The 24,762-nt window shown below is 45.5% G+C and overlaps 1 protein-coding gene across 1 annotated transcript in view; it reads right to left on the reverse strand.

The window, feature by feature from the left end:
- The window catches only part of ZNF804A (zinc finger protein 804A), a 252,707-nt gene that overhangs the window by 11,588 nt on the left and 216,357 nt on the right, over positions 1–24,762 (reverse strand). Inside the window, exons 2-3 of the mRNA XM_063933312.1 lie at positions 13,165–13,308; positions 10,242–10,372 (exon numbers count right to left, since the gene is read on the reverse strand). Of these exons, the coding sequence (XP_063789382.1) occupies positions 10,242–10,372; positions 13,165–13,308 (275 nt within the window). The remainder of the gene's footprint in view (positions 1–10,241; positions 10,373–13,164; positions 13,309–24,762) is intronic.

Consider the following 24,762-nt stretch of genomic DNA (forward strand, 5'->3'; position numbering starts at 1 on the left):
AGTGTCACGCAGGATGGCCCTTCCAAAAAACACTCCCCAAACAGCACATGACGCAAAGAAAAAAAGAGGCGCAATGAGGTAGCTGTGTGAGTAAGCTAAGCGACCCTAGTGGCCGACACAAACACCTGGCCCATCTAGGAGTGGCACTGCAGTGTCACGCAGGATGGCCCTTCCAAAAAACACTCCCCAAACAGCACATGACGCAAAGAAAAAAAGAGGCGCAATGAGGTAGCTGTGTGAGTAAGATAAGCGACCCTAGTGGCCGACACAAACACCTGGCCCATCTAGGAGTGGCACTGCAGTGTCACGCAGGATGGCCCTTCCAAAAAACACTCCCCAAACAGCACATGACGCAAAGAAAAAAAGAGGGGCAATGAGGTAGCTGTGTGAGTAAGCTAAGCGACCCTAGTGGCCGACACAAACACCTGGCCCATGTAGGAGTGGCACTGCAGTGTCACGCAGGATGGCCCTTCCAAAAAACACTCCCCAAACAGCACATGACGCAAAGAAAAAAAGAGGCACAATGAGGTAGCTGTGTGAGTAAGCTAAGCGACCCTAGTGGCCGACACAAACACCTCGCCCATCTAGGAGTGGCACTGCAGTGTCACGCAGGATGGCCCTTCCAAAAAACACTCCCCAAACAGCACATGACGCAAAGAAAAAAAGAGGCGCAATGAGGTAGCTGTGTGAGTAAGCTAAGCGACCCTAGTGGCCGACACAAACACCTGGCCCATCTAGGAGTGGCACTGCAGTGTCACGCAGGATGGCCCTTCCAAAAAACACTCCCCAAACAGCACATGACGCAAAGAAAAAAAGAGGCGCAATGAGGTAGCTGTGTGAGTAAGCTAAGCGACCCTAGTGGCCGACACAAACACCTGGCCCATCTAGGAGTGGCACTGCAGTGTCACGCAGGATGGCCCTTCCAAAAAACACTCCCCAAACAGCACATGACGCAAAGAAAAAAAGAGGCGCAATGAGGTAGCTGTGTGAGTAAGCTAAGCGACCCTAGTGGCCGACACAAACACCTGGCCCATCTAGGAGTGGCACTGCAGTGTCACGCAGGATGGCCCTTCCAAAAAACACTCCCCAAACAGCACATGACGCAAAGAAAAAAAGAGGCGCAATGAGGTAGCTGTGTGAGTAAGATAAGCGACCCTAGTGGCCGACACAAACACCTGGCCCATCTAGGAGTGGCACTGCAGTGTCACGCAGGATGGCCCTTCAAAAAAATACTCCCCAAACAGCACATGACGCAAAGAAAAATTAAAGAAAAAAGAGGTGCAAGATGGAATTGTCCTTGGGCCCTCCCACCCACCCTTATGTTGTATAAACAGGACATGCACACTTTAACCAACCCATCATTTCAGTGACAGGGTCTGCCACACGACTGTGACTGAAATGACGGGTTGGTTTGGACCCCCACCAAAAAAGAAGCAATTAATCTCTCCTTGCACAAACTGGCTCTACAGAGGCAAGATGTCCACCTCATCATCATCCTCCGATATATCACCGTGTACATCCCCCTCCTCACAGATTATCAATTCGTCCCCACTGGAATCCACCATCTCAGCTCCCTGTGTACTTTGTGGAGGCAATTGCTGCTGGTCAATGTCTCCACGGAGGAATTGATTATAATTCATTTTAATGAACATCATCTTCTCCACATTTTCTGGAAGTAACCTCGTACGCCGATTGCTGACAAGGTGAGCGGCGGCACTAAACACTCTTTCGGAGTACACACTTGTGGGAGGGCAACTTAGGTAGAATAAAGCCAGTTTGTGCAAGGGCCTCCAAATTGCCTCTTTTTCCTGCCAGTATAAGTACGGACTGTCTGACGTGCCTACTTGGATGCGGTCACTCATATAATCCTCCACCATTCTTTCAATGGGGAGAGAATCATATGCAGTGACAGTAGACGACATGTCCGTAATCGTTGTCAGGTCCTTCAGTCCGGACCAGATGTCAGCATCAGCAGTCGCTCCAGACTGCCCTGCATCACCGCCAGCGGGTGGGCTCGGAATTCTGAGCCTTTTCCTCGCACCCCCAGTTGCGGGAGAATGTGAAGGAGGAGATGTTGACAGGTCGCGTTCCGCTTGACTTGACAATTTTCTCACCAGCAGGTCTTTGAACCCCAGCAGACTTGTGTCTGCCGGAAAGAGAGATCCAAGGTAGGTTTTAAATCTAGGATCGAGCACGGTGGCCAAAATGTAGTGATCTGATTTCAACAGATTGACCACCCGTGAATCCTTGTTAAGCGAATTAAGGGCTCCATCCACAAGTCCCACATGCCTAGCGGAATCGCTCCGTGTTAGCTCCTCCTTCAATGTCTCCAGCTTCTTCTGCAAAAGCCTGATGAGGGGAATGACCTGACTCAGGCTGGCAGTGTCTGAACTGACTTCACGTGTGGCAAGTTCAAAGGGCAGCAGAACCTTGCACAACGTTGAAATCATTCTCCACTGCGCTTGAGACAGGTGCATTCCACCTCCTATATCGTGCTGAATTGTATAGGCTTGAATGGCCTTTTGCTGCTCCTCCAACCTCTGAAGCATATATAGGGTTGAATTCCACCTCGTTACCACTTCTTGCTTCAGATGATGGCAGGGCAGGTTCAGGCGTTTTTGGTGTTGCTCCAGTCTTCTGTACGTGGTGCCTGTACGCCGAAAGTGTCCCGCAATTCTTCTGGCCACCGACAGCATCTCTTGCACGCCCCTGTCGTTTTTTAAAAAATTCTGCACCACCAAATTCAAGGTATGTGCAAAACATGGGACGTGCTGGAATTTGCCCATATTTAATGCACACACAATATTGCTGGCGTTGTCCGATGCCACAAATCCACAGGAGAGTCCAATTGGGGTAAGCCATTCCGCGATGATCTTCCTCAGTTGCCGTAAGAGGTTTTCAGCTGTGTGCGTATTCTGGAAACCGGTGATACAAAGCGTAGCCTGCCTAGGAAAGAGTTGGCGTTTGCGAGATGCTGCTACTGGTGCCGCCGCTGCTGTTCTTGCGGCGGGAGTCCATACATCTACCCAGTGGGCTGTCACAGTCATATAGTCCTGACCCTGCCCTGCTCCACTTGTCCACATGTCCGTGGTTAAGTGGACATTGGGTACAACTGCATTTTTTAGGACACTGGTGAGTCTTTTTCTGACGTCCGTGTACATTCTCGGTATCGCCTGCCTAGAGAAGTGGAACCTAGATGGTATTTGGTAACGGGGGCACACTACCTCAAGAAATTGTCTAGTTCCCTGTGAACTAACGGCGGATACCGGACGCACGTCTAACACCAACATAGTTGTCAAGGCCTCAGTTATCCGCTTTGCAACAGGATGACTGCTGTGATATTTCATCTTCCTCGCAAAGGACTGTTGGACAGTCAATTGCTTGGTGGAAGTAGTAAAAGTGGGCTTACGACTTCCCCTCTGGGATGACCATCGACTCCCAGCAGCAACAACAGCAGCGCCAGCAGCAGTAGGCGTTACACGCAAGGATGCATCGGAGGAATCCCAGGCAGGAGAGGACTCGTCAGAATTGCCAGTGACATGGCCTGCAGGACTATTGGCATTCCTGGGGAAGGAGGAAATTGACACTGAGGGAGTTGGTGGGGTGGTTTGCGTGAGCTTGGTTACAAGAGGAAGGGATTTACTAGTCAGTGGACTGCTTCCGCTGTCGCCCAAAGTTTTTGAACTTGTCACTGACTTATTATGAATGCGCTGCAGGTGACGTATAAGGGAGGATGTTCCGAGGTGGTTAACGTCCTTACCCCTACTTATTACAGCTTGACAAAGGCAACACACGGCTTGACAAATGTTGTCCGCATTTCTGTTGAAATACTTCCACACCGAAGAGCTGATTTTTTTGGTATTTTCACCAGGCATGTCAACGGCCATATTCCTCCCACGGACAACAGGTGTCTCCCCGGGTGCCTGACTTAAACAAACCACCTCACCATCAGAATCCTCCTTGTCAATTTCCTCCCCAGCGCCAGCAACACCCATATCCTCCTCATCCTGGTGTACTTCAACACTGACATCTTCAATCTGACTATCAGGAACTGGACTGCGGGTGCTCCTTCCAGCACTTGCAGGGGGCGTGCAAATGGTGGAAGGCGCATGCTCTTCACGTCCAGTGTTGGGAAGGTCAGGCATCGCAACCGACACAATTGGACTCTCCTTGTGGATTTGTGATTTCGAAGAACGCACAGTTCTTTGCGGTGCTTTTGCCAGCTTGAGTCTTTTCATTTTTCTAGCGAGAGGCTGAGTGCTTCCATCCTCATGTGAAGCTGAACCACTAGCCATGAACATAGGCCAGGGCCTCAGCCGTTCCTTGCCACTCCGTGTGGTAAATGGCATATTGGCAAGTTTACGCTTCTCCTCCGACAATTTTATTTTAGATTTTTGAGTCCTTTTTTTACTGATATTTGGTGTTTTGGATTTTACATGCTCTGTACTATGACATTGGGCATCGGCCTTGGCAGACGACGTTGCTGGCATTTCATCGTCTCGGCCATGACTAGTGGCAGCAGCTTCAGCACGAGGTGGAAGTCGATCTTGATCTTTCCCTAATTTTGGAACCTCAACATTTTTGTTCTCCATATTTTAATAGGCACAACTAAAAGGCACCTCAGGTAAACAATGGAGATGGATGGATACTAGTATACTTATGGATGGACGAGCGACTGCCGACACAGAGGTAGCTACAGCCGTGGACTACCGTACTGTGTCTGCTGCTAATATAGACTGGATGATAATGAGATAAAATTAAAATATATATATATATCACACTAGTACTGCAGCCGGACAGGTATATATTATGTAATGACGGACCTGCTGGACACTGTCTGTCAGCACTGCAGACTCCTAAAGTAAGCTACTAGTATCAAGAAGATAGAAAAAAAAAATAAACCACGGGTAGGTGGTATACAATTATGGATGGACGAGCGACTGCCGACACAGAGGTAGCTACAGCCGTGGACTACCGTACTGTGTCTGCTGCTAATATAGACTGGATGATAATGAGATAAAATTAAAATATATATATATATCACACTAGTACTGCAGCCGGACAGGTATATATTATGTAATGACGGACCTGCTGGACACTGTCTGTCAGCACTGCAGACTCCTAAAGTAAGCTACTAGTATCAAGAAGATAGAAAAAAAAAATAAACCACGGGTAGGTGGTATACAATTATGGATGGACGAGCGACTGCCGACACAGAGGTAGCTACAGCCGTGGACTACCGTACTGTGTCTGCTGCTAATATAGACTGGATGATAATGAGATAAAATTAAAATATATATATATATCACACTAGTACTGCAGCCGGACAGGTATATATTATGTAATGATGGACCTGCTGGACACTGTCTGTCAGACTCAGCACTGCAGACTCCTAAAGTAAGCTACTAGTATCAAGAAGATAGAAAAAAAAAAAAACACGGGTAGGTGGTATACAATTATGGATGGACGAGCGACTGCCGACACAGAGGTAGCTACAGCCGTGGACTACCGTACTGTGTCTGCTGCTAATATAGACTGGATGATAATGAGATAAAATTAAAATATATATATATATCACACTAGTACTGCAGCCGGACAGGTATATATTATGTAATGACGTACCTGCTGGACACTGTCTGTCAGACTCAGCACTGCAGACTCCTAAAGTAAGCTACTAGTATCAAGAAGATAGAAAAAAAAAAAACCACGGGTAGGTGGTATACAATTATGGATGGACGAGCGACTGCCGACACAGAGGTAGCTACAGCCGTGGACTACCGTACTGTGTCTGCTGCTAATATAGACTGGATGATAATGAGATAAAATTAAAATATATATATATATCACACTAGTACTGCAGCCGGACAGGTATATATTATGTAATGACGGACCTGCTGGACACTGTCTGTCAGCACTGCAGACTCCTAAAGTAAGCTACTAGTATCAAGAAGATAGAAAAAAAAAAAAAACCACGGGTAGGTGGTATACAATTATGGATGGACGAGCGACTGCCGACACAGAGGTAGCTACAGCCGTGGACTACCGTACTGTGTCTGCTGCTAATATAGACTGGATGATAATGAGATAAAATTAAAATATATATATATCACACTAGTACTGCAGCCGGACAGGTATATATTATGTAATGACGGACCTGCTGGACACTGTCTGTCAGACTCAGCACTGCAGACTCCTAAAGTAAGCTACTAGTATCAAGAAGATAGAAAAAAAAAAACCACGGGTAGGTGGTATACAATTATGGATGGACGAGCGACTGCCGACACAGAGGTAGCTACAGCCGTGGACTACCGTACTGTGTCTGCTGCTAATATAGACTGGATGATAATGAGATAAAATTAAAATATATATATATATCACACTAGTACTGCAGCCGGACAGGTATATATTATGTAATGACGGACCTGCTGGACACTGTCTGTCAGCACTGCAGACTCCTAAAGTAAGCTACTAGTATCAAGAAGATAGAAAAAAAAAAACCCACGGGTAGGTGGTATACAATTATGGATGGACGAGCGACTGCCGACACAGAGGTAGCTACAGCCGTGGACTACCGTACTTTGTCTGCTGCTAATATAGACTGGATGATAATGAGATAAAATTAAAATATATATATATATCACACTAGCACTGCAGCCGGACAGGTATATATTATGTAATGACGGACCTGCTGGACACTGTCTGTCAGCACTGCAGACTCCTAAAGTAAGCTACTAGTATCAAGAAGATAGAAAAAAAAAAAACCACGGGTAGGTGGTATAAAATTATGGAAGGACGAGCGACTGCCGACACAGAGGTAGCTACAGCCGTGGACTACCGTACTGTGTCTGCTGCTAATATAGACTGGATGATAATGAGATAAAATTAAAATATATATATATATATCACACTAGTACTGCAGCCGGACAGGTATATATTATGTAATGACGGACCTGCTGGACACTGTCTGCAGAATGCGTTTATAAAAACACCACACGACGAGTGTTTAACTTTTTCAGGCAGACAATCACAATATACTGGTGGTCAGCAGACAATCACAATACTGGTGGTCAGTGGTCACTGGTCAGTCACACTGGCAGTGGCACTCTGGCAGCAAAAGTGTGCACTGTACTTAAAATATGTACTCCTGCTATAACTGCTCCCCAGTCTCCCCCACAATTAAGCTGTGTGAGCAGTGAGCACTCAGCAGTCAGATAATGATATACAGTATATGATGCAGCACACTGGGCTGAGCACAGATATGGTATGTGTGACTGTGTCACACTGTGTATCGTTTTTTTTCAGGCAGAGAACGGATTAATTAAACTGGTGGCACTGGTCACACTATCAGCAGCAAGTAGTACTCCTCCTATATGCTCCCCAAAATTTGTGTCTCTCTCTAGTACTAGTCACTCTAAACGGAGAGGACGCCAGCCACGTCCTCTCCCTATCAATCTCAATGCACGTGTGAAAATGGCGGCGACGCGCGGCTCCTTATATAGAATCCGAGTCTCGCGATAGAATCCGAGCCTCGCGAGAATCCGACAGCGGGATGATGACGTTCGGGCGCGCTCGGGTTAACCGAGCAAGGCGGGAAGATCCGAGTCGCTCGGCCCCGTGTAAAAAAAACTGAAGTTCGGGCGGGTTCGGATTCCGAGGAACCGAACCCGCTCATCTCTAGTCTCACCCCCATTTTGTGGGCGTGCTGAAACCAGGGTCGGACTTTCTGGTCCTGTTAAAGGAGATCTGACGGCCAGTCTGAGCAAGCTTCAGCTTACACAGGTGGCCGAGGGCTGCGACCATCGCGGCTGGTGATCCAATGCGGCGCAGCACTCAGATCACAGATATGCGCAGGAGGCGTCTATCTCCTACAGACGTCTCCTGCCGCATTAGCATATTAGGGGATTTAGTTATGTGACCGGCGGTCTGGAGGTCACCACAGATCCCGCAAGGGGCTTGCTGCACTCGCCACCCCCCCCGCTGTAATTCCGCTGCGAGGATCCCGGCGTTGATATGCTGACCGCCGGTCACGCATACCACACCCCATATTAGATGTGTGGTATCACACAGCCGCTTCCCTGCGGCTGTCCAATACTGCACATATAGGAATCAGTGCCTTTGTCTTACATGGTGCAGCAATACATAGGAGACAGTTACTGGATTGTCTGACCCTGGTCTTTTGCATTTATAGACATATTGTTATGCATTCTTAGAAAAGGAACAGTCAGGGCACAATAGGTCATTAGCGTTATGTAGCTTGTAACATGATGTTGTTCTTAAACAGGAAGATGTTTTGATGTGAATACTAAATAAATATTACCATCATATTTTATCAACCTTTTACACTTTAAACCTATAAACATTACATGTTTTCCTAATGAATACTGAAGCAGAAATATTGGAATTCACAGATTAAATAAATATTAACAGGAGTTGAAACATCAAAATTCCCAGAAATGTCCATTCTTTGCCACCAGGGGTCACCAGTTTCCTAATGCAGCCTAATGCTGGTTACACACTGGCCGATATATCCGCCGATATATTGCTTCCCATTAACCAGTGTGTACGAGCGATATGTCTGTGAACGCCGTCGTTCACAGACATATCGCGTCGGCCCTGCAGCACAGCAGACGGCCAATATATCTAACGATATGTTGGTGCATCGTGCTGTGTGTCATACTTGCCAACTTTTGAAAAAGCTTTTCAGGGAGATTATGAAAGTAACACCTATCAGTGTGGACGTGTACTGCTACATCTGAGAGACGTGTCATGAAAATGAGTTGCATCCAAATGTAAATGAGCCCCAAAGTTAGTGAGATATACTTGTTGAAGAAAAGACACTGATATTTTGCAGGATTTGCTCGTGTATTGTATTTTACAAGACGTCCCATATACTGCAAGTTGCCACGAGAAACCTTATTTAAAATGCATGCAGCCATAGGGATCATTGTGCTTTATAACCAATACAGTGAAATAGGGCAGATGATCCCACTTGAATGTATGTATCTCTGATTTATTTTTCCCCCCAAGAATGTAATAGCTGCATAATGGGGGTAAGGTGCAATCAGGGAGATTGCTGGTCTATTCAGGGAGTCAGGGAGATTGCTGCTATTTCAGGTAGTCTCCTGCAGAATGCGGGAGGGTAGGCAACTATGCTGTGTGTACAGGCGGTCAGTCGATCGCCCGTACACTTGCTGCAGACGACAGGCGGTGATTGACAACACAACTGAGTGGGTGCATGTAAATGCCCGCCAAGTTCATGACGTCAGTCCCGACTGATCGGGCAGTGTGTATGCACAACACACTGCCCGGTCCGTCTATAGATATATTTGCATATCAATTAATCTGCAGATATATTTATAAGTATGTACCCAGCATTACTCTGTTCGTGGTAAGGTATAAGGTAATTGTCTAATCGCCAGCATGGATAACACCTGACTCCTAGCTATTTAGTTGCTGGATCATCAATTGTCTCAGCACTCTAGTACCGCTGTGAGCCCTGTGCAGTTCCCATAATGAATATTATCGTGTGAATCCCTATACTGTACGTTGTGTGTGTGTGTAACCCTAACCCTATACTGTGAACACTGTACTGTAATATTTCTGTAACACGTCTGTATATAAATACAATACAACTTAAGCTAGGGCTGTACCTGTATATTTTACCTCTTTGAGAGCCTGAGCCACGCTTCTCCCCATTCTCTCTGGCACCTAAATATACTATGCCAGAGGGAGCAGATCCCAGATGTACCAGAAGGGCTGATGGATCAATGAGGTGATCCTGCGTTTGAAGGCCAGACCGCGCAGGTCTGCTTCCCGGTGCTCTGTTCAGCCGGTGTACTTAGACAGCGCATACCATGAGGCTATGCCATCGTAACTTGCACCACACCCGTGCCATGTGGCCACACTACCTTTTCCAGTGCACGAGCGCCTATGGAGCATGCTCAAGATGAATGCCAGGGCTGAATTTTTGCTCCAGTCTGTCTTTGGGCCTGGGGCACAGTAATTGTATACATACTTATCTACTCTCCTGGAAGTCTCGGGAGACTCACAAATTTTTGGGAAGTCCCCCTCATTCCCTAATGAAGTGGGCACAATAGAGAGAAAATTGCGAGTTCGTATGGAGGAAGGGCTAAAATGATGTGAATTGCTGTTATATTAACCCTGTGTTTAAAATAAAAACAAATATGTTTTTTTTTAACTCTAGTGCGCTGTGACAAATTGTTTTTTAGTTTTCTACTCACCAAGTTGTTTGTCTTTTATAATCAGACGACTTGCGGAACCTTTGCAGATACTTTTTTTGCTTTCTTTCATTTCTTCTTAATTTTGATGATACATTTCGAGAGAATTCCCTCTGTTTCAGCTCCTTAAGCCTCTGTTGAGAAAGTGTCAAACCCAGCCATTAAAGGAAATAGGTTACTGTATATACTGTATTTTCTGTTGCTTTTTAGCTAGCTATAGACCCAGTAAAGTAAATCATGTGTGCCACTTAGGAGTTATTGCAGATAGCAACGTAAAGCTTATGAAAAGATATAATATTGGTTCATATTCCAAGAATCATGGTCTTTTTTTACAAAAAGGCTAATTTCTGGTATTCTGCCTCAGTGCGGTTCCTCTCTTGTGTGAATGGAAGAAAATATCAGCTTAGAACACTCCTTACTGATACATAAAATATTTCAAATAAATATATAAATGAAAAAGTTATGAGAGGCCCACTTTAGCCAGCCTGATTCATCCCTAGGACCTGCGGCCCGGTAGCACTTGACATTTGTAGACAATAGATTTGCATTTCCACAGAATGCAGCAAACAGGAAGCACTTGAAATCCTGTCTGTCACACTCTATAAAAATGTGATTCAGTCACTTTTATGTTTGTATTCAACAAACAGCCTCATGAAGCAGACTCCCATCTGTATTTTTAATTTGACCAACGCTAAAAACCACCATGGTATTCTTTATACTATGATGTTCCCATTTAGATAAAAAAATGAACTAAATATAGGCTAATAAAATATTATTAAACGGGTTCAGTATGATTGACCGCCAGACGGGATGACGGCAGTCACAATATTGACGCCGGCTTCTCAATCTGTGAAATCCCGAAAGGGGCGAGGTAAGTTCGACCCTCTACTCTACCACCATAACCCGAACCCTCCGTTCCTGCAGCCTAACCCTAACCTTCCCCCGTTGGTGCCTAACCCTAACCCCGTCTCCCCACAGCCTAACTCTTACCTCACCTCCCTGCAGTCTAAACCTATTCCCTCCAGGTGGCGCCTAAACCTAACCTCCACACCAGTCTTAACCGTAACCCGCCCGCTATACTTACGGTCGGGATGTCGTCTGTCGGGATTCCGGCGTCGGTCTCTATACCCTGTTTGGATTCCGGTGTTGCCATTATGATGGGTGTCAGGATTCCGGCGTCAGTATTCCGACTGCCGGGGTCCCCTTCAGCCAGCATCTTAACTGCATCTCCATTAAAAATACAGTGTTGTGAACTACAGATGTGTCCAAATACACTTAGCGTCAATATGCCATATGGTGTGAGACGCCCGACGCAACTGAGATGCTCCGAGAGGTGCAGCATACTGTTTTTTTCTTTACAATTTGCGTCGTATTCGCAGCGAAACACACAGTGTACCAGAGATGCTAGTCTGCGACTTGACCGTACAGGAATTACTTTTAAATACATACAAAGTTGCAGATGAAACACAACGGAACTTGGAGCGAGAAAAAGACGCATCCGCTGCATTGCAGCACTTCGTATAGAGATTCAGACTCAGTTGCACACAGATGTACAAATGTCGCACATTAACATTATCAGTGTACTCTAGCCATGAATGTAGTTTTGTCGCTCCCAGTTGTTTTATTTGTGCGAATAAGACGGAATTTTAAGCGAAGAAAAGAGGTTCGGCGCTGCCATGTCGCCCGGAACCCACTGAAAGGGGATGTTTGCAGCGACTGAAGCCACAGTGTATGAGGACACATCTATTGGGTTAATTTGCTTAAATTACATAGGAAGGAAAAATGTTGTGCACTCTTAAGATGTCTATTAAGAAAACATATGCTTACACAGCAGTTTTTCCGATGGGCTGTCCTGCATCTACAGTGCTGTATTGCTTGGGTATCTGCCTGAGCACTTAACTTCAACACTCTGGCTCGCTGCTTCCATTAAGGGTGTGCAGGTTTCCTCTGCCAACGAGTAAGTACATTTGGCTATCTATCTACGCATTAACTGCTTCAACATCATTGATTAAATTGCTAATTCTAATACCCAAGGAAGAATGAAAAAGAGATGTCCATATAAATCTGCAAAACTGGAAATGAGTTCTGCTCATCCTCAGCCGCCAAGAGTTTATGAGCAAGACTTATAAAGGTTTTAAATAATTCTTTCCATAGTATATCTACCCTCCCGTATAGTTCAACTGGTATCCGGGCTATAGATCTACGCTAAAAAGGTCTACACTCAATAGGTCTACCAATAATGGTAGACATGCGTTAGGTTGACAGGTTCAAAAGGTTGACATGTAAACAGTAGACAGTCCAAAATGTCGACAGGTTCAAAAATGTTGACAGGGTCAAAAGGTCAACATGAAAATGGTCGACACACATATGGTCAACACCGGTGGGGTTTTTTTTTCCAACTTTTTCATCCACATGAACTACGATTAGGAATAGTAACCTGCGCAGCGGTAGTGGAGCGAGGCACCTTGCCCGAAGCTCGCTCGTCATGCGAGGGGATGTGGTACACTAATGGGGCTTGTTTGTGGCAGAAAAGTTACAAAACACCCCAAAAATAAATTGTGTCTACCTTTTTTGTGTCGACCATTTTGTCAACATTTTGACCCCATCGGGCTTTTAACACTGTCGAACTTTTCTACTGTCTACCTATTCCATTTCGACCTTCTGACCCTGTCGCCCTTTTGACCTCGTTGAACTAATGCATGTTGACCATTAGTGGTCGACCTATTGACTGTAGACCTTTTTAGTGTAGATCTAATAATCCACACCCAATTCAACTACTACAATGAATAAAAACTGCAGACAAGTTCTAACACGGTTGCCCATAAATCTTTGGACGACTGACAGTCAAGACTTCCATCAAATTGATATCGGTGTACTAGTCAGAAATGAAAAACAAAAAAAATCTACAAGCCCTGTACACACTCACCTGCTTGTGTGCGTGATCATAGGAATTAATATGATTATCAAATTCTTGGTGCTTATAATATTGCTTGTCACATAACTCGCAGTAGAAATTTGCTTTCAGAGATTCCAGTGCATTTTGCCTTGTGTTCTCCTTTTCAGACAAGTCCTTTAAAGAAAAGAAATTATAACGTTATTGATGTTACTTTGTGCTGAACAACGCTTCTTGATGAGTAAGCAAACCACTGTCATTAAACTTGTGCTGTCAGTTACTGGAGGCCACTCTTGCAGGATAGAAATTCTGTTTGGAACTTTTATGAACATTTTGGATGTCAACTCATTGCCTCTCTCACTTTATGGATCTCAATTTCCAACCATATGTATATCAGCTCCAATAATGCACAAAATATTTGCCACTGCGTTTATTATTGCTTGAGATTTTCAAATGGAATTGTCATATTAAATTGTTAAGCATAGCAAGCAATGCATTCCTCAAATTCACATGATGAAGGAATTGTAACTATTATCAGTACATTTTTGAGGCATATTAATTTACTACAAGAGAGCAGAGATCTTTACTATGAGGAATAAAGTTGATTTTAACATACAATTAATTTGTATTTCAACTTAAAAGCACGGCACAACTATGGGAGCAAAATGTGCTCCGGCACAGCTATGGGAGCAAATTATGCCCTGGCACAGCTACGGGAACAACTTATGCTCCAAGTTATGCTAAATTGTTTATGAGGGAATGTGAAGCACAGAATATTTCTAAATTATGTTGAAAGATTTAGGGTTAAAGCAGATGACTAATCTCCAATCAGAATGTAACTTTGACCAATCTATTGCATATGATATCCTTTTACCCCCTAGACTTTATTTTACCTTTAATGGGCTATCTACGCCACACCTCTATGCTACTTCAAATTAACCAATCATACAGAGCATTAACGTACTTACCAATTTAAATATATTGTATTGTATAGGACAGGTGGTCACATACTGTACCCTTGATGAAGTTTAATGAGAAAACCCACAGTATAACCTCCCATACTGCTTCCTGACTGAGACTGTATCACCATTTGACCTTACATGCTTTATTATCCAGTTAAGTTAAATATTATAAACTGAAGGTTTTTTTTAATTTATTTATAAATAAAACTTTTTATGACACACGAATGGCCCTGTGCCTCTTTTTTTCACAATATCCTTAACAAGTACAGAATCAGAATCAGCTTTATTGGCCAGGTATACTTGCATATACTAGGAATTTGTCTTCGGTTTGCTACACAACAGCTAAGTAAGTAACAGATAAGCAGGTGGGGCGGGGGGGGAGCAAGTAAAGTCATACAGATAGGCAAACCTTAGGGACACAAGCGAATTACATGTACGTTTAATCAGTCAATGTTCAGGAGTTCGGCAGGCGGACCGCTTGGGGAAAGAAACTTTTGAGGCTTCTGGTGGACCTGGCGGGGACGGCCCTGTAATGCCTGCCTGAAGGAAGCAAGTTATACATGCTGTGGCCGGGGTGTAGCTGGTCTTTTACTATCTTCGTTGTCCGCTTTTTAGCTCTGGACAGGTACAGGTCCTGGACTGAGGGAAGGTCGGCCCCGACGATCTTCTCTGCGGTTCTGACCACCTTTTGGAGCCTGCATCTGTCCCTCGCGTTGGCGGAGCTGTACCATACCAGTATCGAGGAGCACAGTACCGACTCCACAATTGCAGAGTAGAAGAGCAGCAGAAGCTTCTGTGGGATGTTGAACTTCCTTAGTTGTCTGAGGAAGAAAAACCTCTGCTGCGCTTTCCCGACAGTGGCGTCAGCGTTGGACCCCCATTTAAGGTCCTGGGAGATTGTGGTCCCTAGAAACTTGAAGGAGTCCACTAGCGATACCACACTGTCAGCAATAGTTAGCAGAGGTGCACTAGCTGACTTTTTCCTGAAGTCCACTGTCATCTCGACAGTTTTGAGGGGGTTGAGCGCAAGGTTGTTGTGGAGGCACCACTTGGCCAACTGGTCTACTTCCCGTATATAGGCTGATTCGTCCCCTTCCTTGATGAGGCTGATGACAGTGGTGTCATTGGTGAATTTGATGATCTTTACTGATTGCACCTCTGAGGTGCAGTCATTTGTGTACAGGGAGAAGAGCAGGGGTGAGAGGACACAGCCCTGAGGGGCCCCTGTACTAATGGACCGCACTTGAAAGGTGAATTCTCCCGCTTTCACAACCTGTGTTCTGTCTGTCAGGAAGTCTACTATCCAGGAACAGGTAGCTTCTGGGACCCCTAGGCGAAGTAATTTGGGGTGGAGGATGCTGGGGACGAGGACAGTACACTTTAATGAGATTTCTGCCCCTTAAAGGGCAATTCACTCATTACTAATTTTTTGGGACTATATAAAGTAAATTCACCATTACAAGGTAAGTATTAGAACATATATTTTTAAAATATGTTATTTAGCATTTTCATTATAAATGTATACAAATACAATACTACTTGTCCGGACTGTCTGATCTAGAAGATAGACAGAATCAGGCGCAATTAACTATATATTTACAACAATTGTATTTTTTAGATAAGATATATTAGCAGCTCCTATTTGATTATTTGGAAATCAGTAAAGTGATCAAAGGAAATTTTGTGTTACTTAATAAATAAATAAATAAATAAGTAACAACAAGGAGTGCTCTAGATTAAAAATAGAATAACATTTAATAACATTAAAAAACAATTTCTTTAAAAATAACAAATGCTTGCAGAATAGCAATATTAAACCACAAGCAGTTGACATAAACATAGGGTTTATACCCTTATTATCGATATGACTGAATTGAGTCCATAAAAAAAAAAAGAATTTACTCACCGGTAATTCTATTTCTCGTAGTCCGTAGTGGATGCTGGGGACTCCGTAAGGACCATGGGGAATAGACGGCTCCGCAGGAGACTGGGCACATCTAAGAAAGATTTAGGACTATCTGGTGTGCACTGGCTCCTCCCCCTATGACCCTCCTCCAAGCCCCAGTTAGGAACTGTGCCCGGAAGAGCTGACACAATAAGGAAGGATTTTTGAATCCCGGGTAAGACTCATACCAGCCACACCAATCACACCATATAACACGTGATAGGAACCCCGGTTAACAGTATGATAACAAATGGAGCCTCTGAAGAGATGGCTCACAACAAAACCCGATTTTTGTAACAATAACTATGTACAGGTATTGCAGACAATCCGCACTTGGGATGGGCGCCCAGCATCCACTACGGACTACGAGAAATAGAATTACCGGTGAGTAAATTCTTATTTTCTCTGACGTCCTAGTGGATGCTGGGGACTCCGTAAGGACCATGGGGATTATACCAAAGCTCCCAAACGGGCGGGAGAGTGCGGATGACTCTGCAGCACCGAATGAGAGAATTCCAGGTCCTCCTCAGCCAGGGTATCAAATTTGTAGAATTTTGCAAACGTGTTTGCCCCCGACCAAGTAGCTGCTCGGCAAAGTTGTAAAGCTGAGACCCCTCGGGCAGCCGCCCAAGATGAGCCCACCTTCCGTGTGGAATGGGCTTTTACAGATTTAGGCTGCGGTAAGCCTACCGCAGAATGCGCCAGCTGAATAGTGCTACAAATCCAGCGCGCAATAGACTGCTTAGAAGAAGGAGCACCCAGCTTGGTGGGTGCATACAGGATAAACAGCGAGTCAGTCTTTCTGACTCCAGCCGTCCTGGAAATATAAATTTTTAGGGCCCTGACTACGTCCAGCAACTTGGAATCCTCCAAGTCCCTAGTAGCCGCAGGCACCACAATAGGTTGGTTCAAGTGAAAAGCTGAGACCACCTTTGGGAGAAACTGAGGACGAGTCCTCAATTCTGCCCTATCCATATGGAAAATCAGATAAGGGCTTTTACAAGACAAAGCCGCCAATTCTGAAACCCGCCTGGCCGACGCCAAGGCCAACAGCATGACCACTTTCCACGTGAGATATTTTAAATCCACAGTCTTAAGTGGTTCGAACCAATGTGATTTTAGGAATGCCAAAACCACATTGAGATCCCAAGGTGCCACTGGGGGCACAAAAGGAGGCTGAATATGCAGTACTCCTTTGACAAAAGTCTGAACTTCGGCCAGTGAAGCCAGTTCTTTTTGGAAGAAAATCGACAGAGCCGAAATCTGGACCTTTATGGACCCCAATTTGAGGCCCAACGTCACCCCTGCTTGCAGGAAGTGCAGGAATCGACCCAGTTGAAATTCCTCCGTCGGGGCCTTCATGGCCTCACACCAAGCAACATATTTTCGCCAAATGCGGTGATAATGTCTTGCGGTGACATCCTTCCTGGCTTTGATCAGGGTAGGGATGACTTCCTCCGGAATACCCTTTTCCTTCAGGATCCGGTGTTCAACCGCCATGCCGTCAAACGCAGCCGCGGTAAGTCTTGGAACAGACAGGGTCCCTGCTGCAGCAGGTCTTGTCTGAGCGGCAGAGGCCAAGGGTCCTCTGTAAGCATCTCTTGAAGTTCCGGGTACCAAGCTCTTCTTGGCCAATCCGGAACCACGAGTATGGTTTTCACATCCTCGCCTTCTTATTATTCTCAGTACCTTGGGTATGAGAGGTAGAGGAGGAAACACATAAACCGACTGGTACACCCATGGTGTCACTAGAGCGTCCACCGCTATCGCCTGAGGGTCTCTTGACCGGGCGCAATATCTTTTCAACTTCTTGTTGAGGCGGGACGCCATCATGTCTACCTGTGGTTTTTCCCACCGGTTGACCAGCATTTGGAAGACTTCTGGATGAAGTCCCCATTCTCCCGGGTGGAGGTCGTGTCTGCTGAGGAAGTCTGCTTCCGAGGTGTCCACTCCCGGAATGAACACTGCCGTCAGTGCTAACACATGATTCTCTGCCCATCTGAGAATCCTTGTGGCTTCTGCCATCGCCATCCTGCTTCTCGTGCCGCCCTGTCTGTTTACATGGGCGACCGCCGTGATGTTGTCTGACTGGATCAGTACCGGCTGGTTTTGAAGCAGGGGTCTTGCCTGGCTTAGGGCATTGTAAATGGCCCTTAGCTCCAGGATATTTATGTGAAGAGAAATCTCCTGATTTGACCACAGTCCTTGGAAATTTCTTCCCTTTGTGACTGCCCCCCAGCCCCGAAGGCTGGCATCCGTGGTCACCAGGACCCAGTCCTGTATTCCGAATCTGCGGCCCTCTAGTAGATGAGCCCTCTGCAGCCACCACAGCAGCGACACCCTGGTTCTGGCCGATAGGGTTATCCGCTGTTGCATCTGGAGATGGGACCCGGACCATTTGTCCAACAGGTCCCACTGGAACGTCCTTGCGTGGAACCTTCCGAATGGAATTGCTTCGTACGAAGCTACCATTTTTCCCAGGACTCGTGTGCATTGATGTACCGACACTTTTCCTGGGTTTAGGATGTCTCTGACCAGAGATGACAATTCCTTTTCTGGTCTGTGTCCAGAATCATTCCAAGGAACAGAAGACGTGTCGTCGGGACCAGCTGTGACTTTGGAATGTTTAGAATCCAGCCGTGCTGTTGTAGCACTTCCTGAGAAAGTGCCATCCCCACTATCAACTGTTCTTTGGACCTCGCCTTTATCAGGAGATCGTCCAAGTACGGGATAATTAAAACTCCCTTCTTGCGAAGGAGTATCATCATTTCGGCCATTACCTTGGTAAAGACCCTCGGTGCCGTGGATAACCCGAACGGCAGCGTCTGGAACTGATAGTGACAGTCCTGTACCACAAATCTGAGGTACTCCTGGTGCGGAGGGTAAATGGGGACATGCAGGTACGCATCCTTGATGTCCAGGGATACCATGTAATCCCCCTCCTCCAGGCTCGCAATAACCGCCCTGAGCGATTCCATCTTGAACTTGAACCTTTTGATATAAGTGTTCAAGGTTTTTAAATTTAAGATGGGTCTCACCGAACCGTCCGGTTTCGGTACCACAAACATTGTGGAGTAGTAACCCTTTCCTTGCTGAAGGAGGGGTACCTTGACGATCACTTTCTGTGAATACAGTTTTTGAATAGCCACCAACACTGCCTCCCTGGCAGAGGGAGTTGCCGGCAAGGCAGATTTTAGGAAACGGCGGGGGGGGAGACGTCTCGAATTCCAGCTTGTACCCCTGAGATACTACTTGAAGGACCCAGGGATCCACTTGTGAGAGAGCCCACTGTGTGCTGAAAAACCTGAGACGTGCCCCCACCGTTCCCGATTCCGCCTGAGCAGCCCCAGCGTCATGCTGTGGACTTACCGGACGCAGGGGAGGACTTCTGCTCCTGGGAACTAGCTGTGTGCTGCAGCTTTTTCCCCCTTCCTCTGCCCCTCGGCAGAAAGGATGAGCCTCTAGCCCGCTTATTTTTCTGGGGCCGAAAGGACTGTACCTGATAATACGGTGCTTTCTTTTGCTGTGGGGTAGCCTGTGGCAAAAAAGTCGATTTCCCAGCAGTAGCTGTGGAAACGAGGTCTGAAAGACCTTCCCCAAAAAGTTCCACCCCTTTATAGGGTAAAACTTCCATGTGCCGCTTGGAGTCGGCATCACCTGACCATTGCCTAGTCCATAACCCCCCGTCTGGCGGCAATGGACATAGCGCTTATTTTTGATGCCTACAGGCAAATATCCCTCTGTGCATCACGCATGTATAAGACCGCGTCTTTTATATGGTCAATTGTTAGCAAAATATTGTCCCTATCCATGGTATCAATGTTTTCCGACAGGGAGTCTGACCACGCAGCAGCAGCACTGCACATCCAAGCTGATGCAATAGCGGGTCTCAATATAATGCCAGTGTGTGTGTATATAGCTTTTAGGGTACTTTCCAGCTTTCTATCAGCAGGTTCTTTTAGGGCGGCCGTATCCGGAGACGGTAGTGCCACCTTCTTTGATAAGCGTGTCAATGCTTTATCTACCCTAGGGGGTGTTTCCCAGCGTGACCTATCCTCTGGCGGGAAAGGGTACGCAGCCATTAACCGTTTAGAAATGATCAATTTCTTATCTGGGGAAGTCCACGCTTCCTCACACACCTCATTTAATTCGTCAGATGCAGGAAAAACTACTGGTAGTTTTTTCTCACCAAACATAATACCCTTTTTTGTGGTACCTGGGGTATCATCAGAAATGTGTAAAACATTTTTCATAGCCTCAATCATATAACGGGTGGATATATTGGAGGGTACACTCGTCTCATCATCGTCGACACTGGAGTCGGTATCCGTGTCGACATCTGTATCTGTCATCTGAGGTAGCAGGCGTTTTATAGCCCCTGATGACATTTGAGACGCTTGGACAGGCACAAGCTGAGTAGCCGGCTGTCCTATGTCGTCAAACCTTTTATGTAAAGAGCTGACACTGTCACGTAATTCCTTCCATAAGTCCATCCACACTGGTGTCGACCCCGCAGGGGGTGACATCACATTCACAGGCATTTGCTCCGCCTCCACATCATTATCCTCATCATACATGTCGACACAGCAGTACCGACACACAGCAGACACACAGGGAATGCTCTTACAGAGGACAGGACCCCACAAAGCCCTTTGGGGAGACAGAGGGAGAGTATGCCAGCACACACCAGGGCGCTATATAACACAGGGATATCACTATACAGAGTGTTTTCCCCTATAGCTGCCTATAATATATATACTGCGCCTAAATTGTGCCCCCCCTCTCTTTTTTACCCTTTCTGTAGTGCAGGACTGCAGGGGAGAGCCAGGGAGCTTCCTTCCAGCGAAGCTGTGAGGGAATAATGGCGCCAGTGTGCTGAGGGAGTTGGCTCTGCCCCTTTTTCGGCGGGCTTTCTCCCGCTATTTTATCGTTTCTGGCAGGGGTTAATATACACCTATATAGCCCCTGGGGCTATATATGGTGTTAGTTTTGCCAGCCAAGGTGTTATTATTGCTGCTCAGGGCGCCCCCCCCCCAGCGCCCTGCACCCATCAGTGACCGCAGTGTGTGGTGTGCATGAGGAGCAATGGCGCACAGCTGCAGTGCTGTGCGCTACCTTGGAGAAGACAGAAGTCTTCAGCCGCTGATTTTCCGGACCACCTTCTTGTTTCTGGCTCTGTAAGGGGGACGGCGGCGCGGCTCCGGGAACGGACGACGAGGTCGGGTCCTGTGTTCGATCCCTCTGGAGCTAATGGTGTACAGTAGCCTAAGAAGCCCAAGCTACCACCACTTAGGTAGGTTCGCTTCTTCTCCCCTTAGTCCCTCGTTGCAGTGAGCCTGTTGCCAGCAGGTCTCACTGAAAATAAAAAACCTAAACTATACTTTCTTCTAGGAGCTCAGGAGAGCCCCTAGTGTGCATCCAGCTCAGCCGGGCACAGAAATCTAACTGAGGCTTGGAGAAGGGTCATAGGGGGAGGAGCCAGTGCACACCAGATAGTCCTAAATCTCTCTTAGATGTGCCCAGTCTCCTGCGGAGCCGTCTATTCCCCATGGTCCTTACGGAGTCCCCAGCATCCACTAGGACGTCAGAGAAAAATGGTTTTTATAAGTCAATCATAAGCAATCCTGGATTAAAACTCACAGAAGCAACTTCCAAGTTGTTACTGATGATAAACGGGTAGGCTATGCTACTACCCCTGATTTATACACAGGCTTAAAAACATACCCAAGAGCCAATATTTTAGATTAAAAAGGAATTGTTCTGAAAATAGTGATTTTGCTCATCATAGTGCTGAATTAACACAATCATTTTTGGATCAGGGGTATCCTAAATTAATACTGGATAAAGCTTTGAATGATACACATGAGAGAGATAGATAAGATGTACTGAGGATGTCTACTGGGGAAGGTACAGGTAGTACGAATCCAACGAAAAATGTACCCATCTTTACATCCAGGTTTAAAAAATCTTCTCATACTATTAAAAAAATATAAAATTATTTTTTAATGTTATTTAATGTAATTCTATTTTAAATCTAGAGCGCTCCTTGTTGTTACTTATTTATTAATTAAGTAACACAAAATTTCCTTTAAATACAATACTATTGGCTTATTCTTTTTAGGGGGGTTTTACCCACTCCATTGCAGGGATTTATTATATCATTGTATTGAGGATCTCTAAGCCAGAGGCGACCAGGGCAAAATGAAAAATATCACCCTCCCACTCCCCCCCCCCGCCCCGCCCAAAAAAAAAAATCTGTAAGAGCATGATAGAAAAAAAAACTGGTTAATTGCTATAAAACAACTTACAGAATGAAGTACAAATAACCCCACAGATTTACAAATATAAGACTTTTATCGTTGCCTGGGGCAGACTGGGGGCAAGACAGGGCACTGATTGCAGGAGATCCGTGCACACTTTGGAAAAAGGGGGCCTGGCCGGTCGGGGAGGGTGCATGTCCTTGTGACACATAGACAATTTGTGTCCAGAACGTCTGGAGATGCTGGGCATTCCTCTCAATGTGAATTGAAGCTGTGGACATATATTCACCTGGTGGAGATCTAAACAACAACTTTTCCCACCTGCGGGACACTGCGGGCCGTGGGTGTGGATGGCACAGGGCAGGCTGTATTAGTGGGGTACCGCGATTAGTACTGGTCGAATTTTGCCACTTTAAAATTGGACAGGGCTGTTAAAACAGACTAGCATGAACACTAAGATTACAATTTGCTATACATATTTTAAAGTTTACTTAGGTTATAATACGATATAGTCAGATCCATGTTACATTATATGTACTGTAATAAAATGCCCCGATTCATATTATGCCAATAAGTGCCCAAAATTCAAATTATGACAGACAGCAGTAGTTCCTCATATACACATTACACCACACAGTAATAGTACCCCTAGTACACGGTACGCCACACTGTAGTAGTACCCCACATACATGTTACACCACAGTAGTAGTACCCCACATACACATTACACCACACAGTAGTAGTACCCCACATACACGTTACACCACACAGTAGTACCCCACGTACACGTTACGCCACACAGTGGTAGTACCCCGCATACACATTACGCCACACAGTAGTATTACCACACGTAACACACTATGCAATTAGTTTATATGAGCTAGTTACCACACTGGCTCACACTCAGAGATTTTTTGTTGCTTGACCATTTTTGAACTCAGCTCAACTATTGTCATATACAGGTTTCTTGTTGCTGTTTTAAAAATTATGTTTATAAACACCAGACAATTTTAGTACCCTAATTATATGCATGTCAAGTTTTCCATTTTAGCCCACATTCTGTGTGAAGTGCTTTTCAGACAGCCATTCTTTCCTAATACCATTTTTACACTTTTATACAATAAATGTATCTTTTGTGGAAAACTACTTAGCACCTTCTGATCACTCACCAAACCACTCTTCCTACATTACCTCACTCTGGGTCTACTGGGAGGCCCCAGGCGTTTGTACCTCTGGCTGCTTAGGACGGTCTTCCTGATAATAGGATTTTGGTACTTAGCAGATAAATCCTTTTCTTTCAATCCACAGGGGGCACTGGAGTACTCTTGGGATATAGACGAAGGCGTTAGCAGAGATAGGCACATTTAAATATTTAAATTAGTAACCCTGCACCCCCTCCATACACCCAAGATACCTCAGTGTTTTTTTTACTGAGCGGAAACAGGAGTGAAAGAGAGGATGAACAATGGAGAATTATATATAACATTATAGCATAACGGACAACTATAAAGTTGACAAGACAATAGATAACAATCACCGTAACATGTCAACAAGTCGGTGAGCATGTGTTACCATAAGATATACTGAACTTACCACTAGCCAGGGGAAACTGCTCTGGGTGGGCGTCCAGTGGATTCATAAAAAGGATTTATCTGGTAAGTACAAAAACCCTATTTTCTTTTTCATCCACTAGGGTTCACTGGAGTACGGTTGGGACGTAACAAAGTTTCCCCCTTGGACGGGAGAACTGTTTAGCCCCTGTAACACTAGACGGGCAAAGCTTGCTGCTGATGCCGCAAATGTATCAAACTTGTAAAAGCGCACATATGTAGCTGCACAGCAAAGCTGCATCATAGAAGCTCCACGACCTGCTGCCCATGACGTTCTACGTGTGGAATATGCTGAAACGGATGCAGGCGGTTGTAGACTAGCATGAAATGATGCTTGACGAATGGTCAGCTTAATCCATCTAGCCAACTTCTGTTTGGAAGCTGGCTAACCTATCTTGACTGCATCATTGAGAACAAACAATGTATTCGTTTTACGTATTGTTGATGTTTGGCTACATAAACGCGGAGTGCGCGTACGACATTCAAAGTGTCTGGAGTTCCTGAACCTTCTGAAAAAAACAGAAACTACGATTGGTTGATTTATATGAAAAGAGGATACAACCTTCGGTAGAAAATCGGGATTCGTCCGAAGTTCGGCTCTGTCATCATGAGATACCAGATACAGTGGCTTGCATGACAAGGACCCAAATCTGAAACACGCCTTGCTGAAGCTAAGGCTAGGAGAAACACTGTTTTGCTAGTTAGAAACTTAACATCCACTTGTTATAAGGGTCCAAAAATTGAAGACTGCACATAATCTAAAACTAGATTCAAGTCACATGGAGTTGTAGGTGGTATAAACGAAGGTTGAACTCTAAGGACAGATTGCAGGAAAGTGTGAACTGTTGGCAAAA

This window comes from Pseudophryne corroboree, chromosome 7 (assembly GCF_028390025.1).
Source record: "Pseudophryne corroboree isolate aPseCor3 chromosome 7, aPseCor3.hap2, whole genome shotgun sequence".
NCBI classification, from domain to species: domain Eukaryota; kingdom Metazoa; phylum Chordata; class Amphibia; order Anura; family Myobatrachidae; genus Pseudophryne; species Pseudophryne corroboree.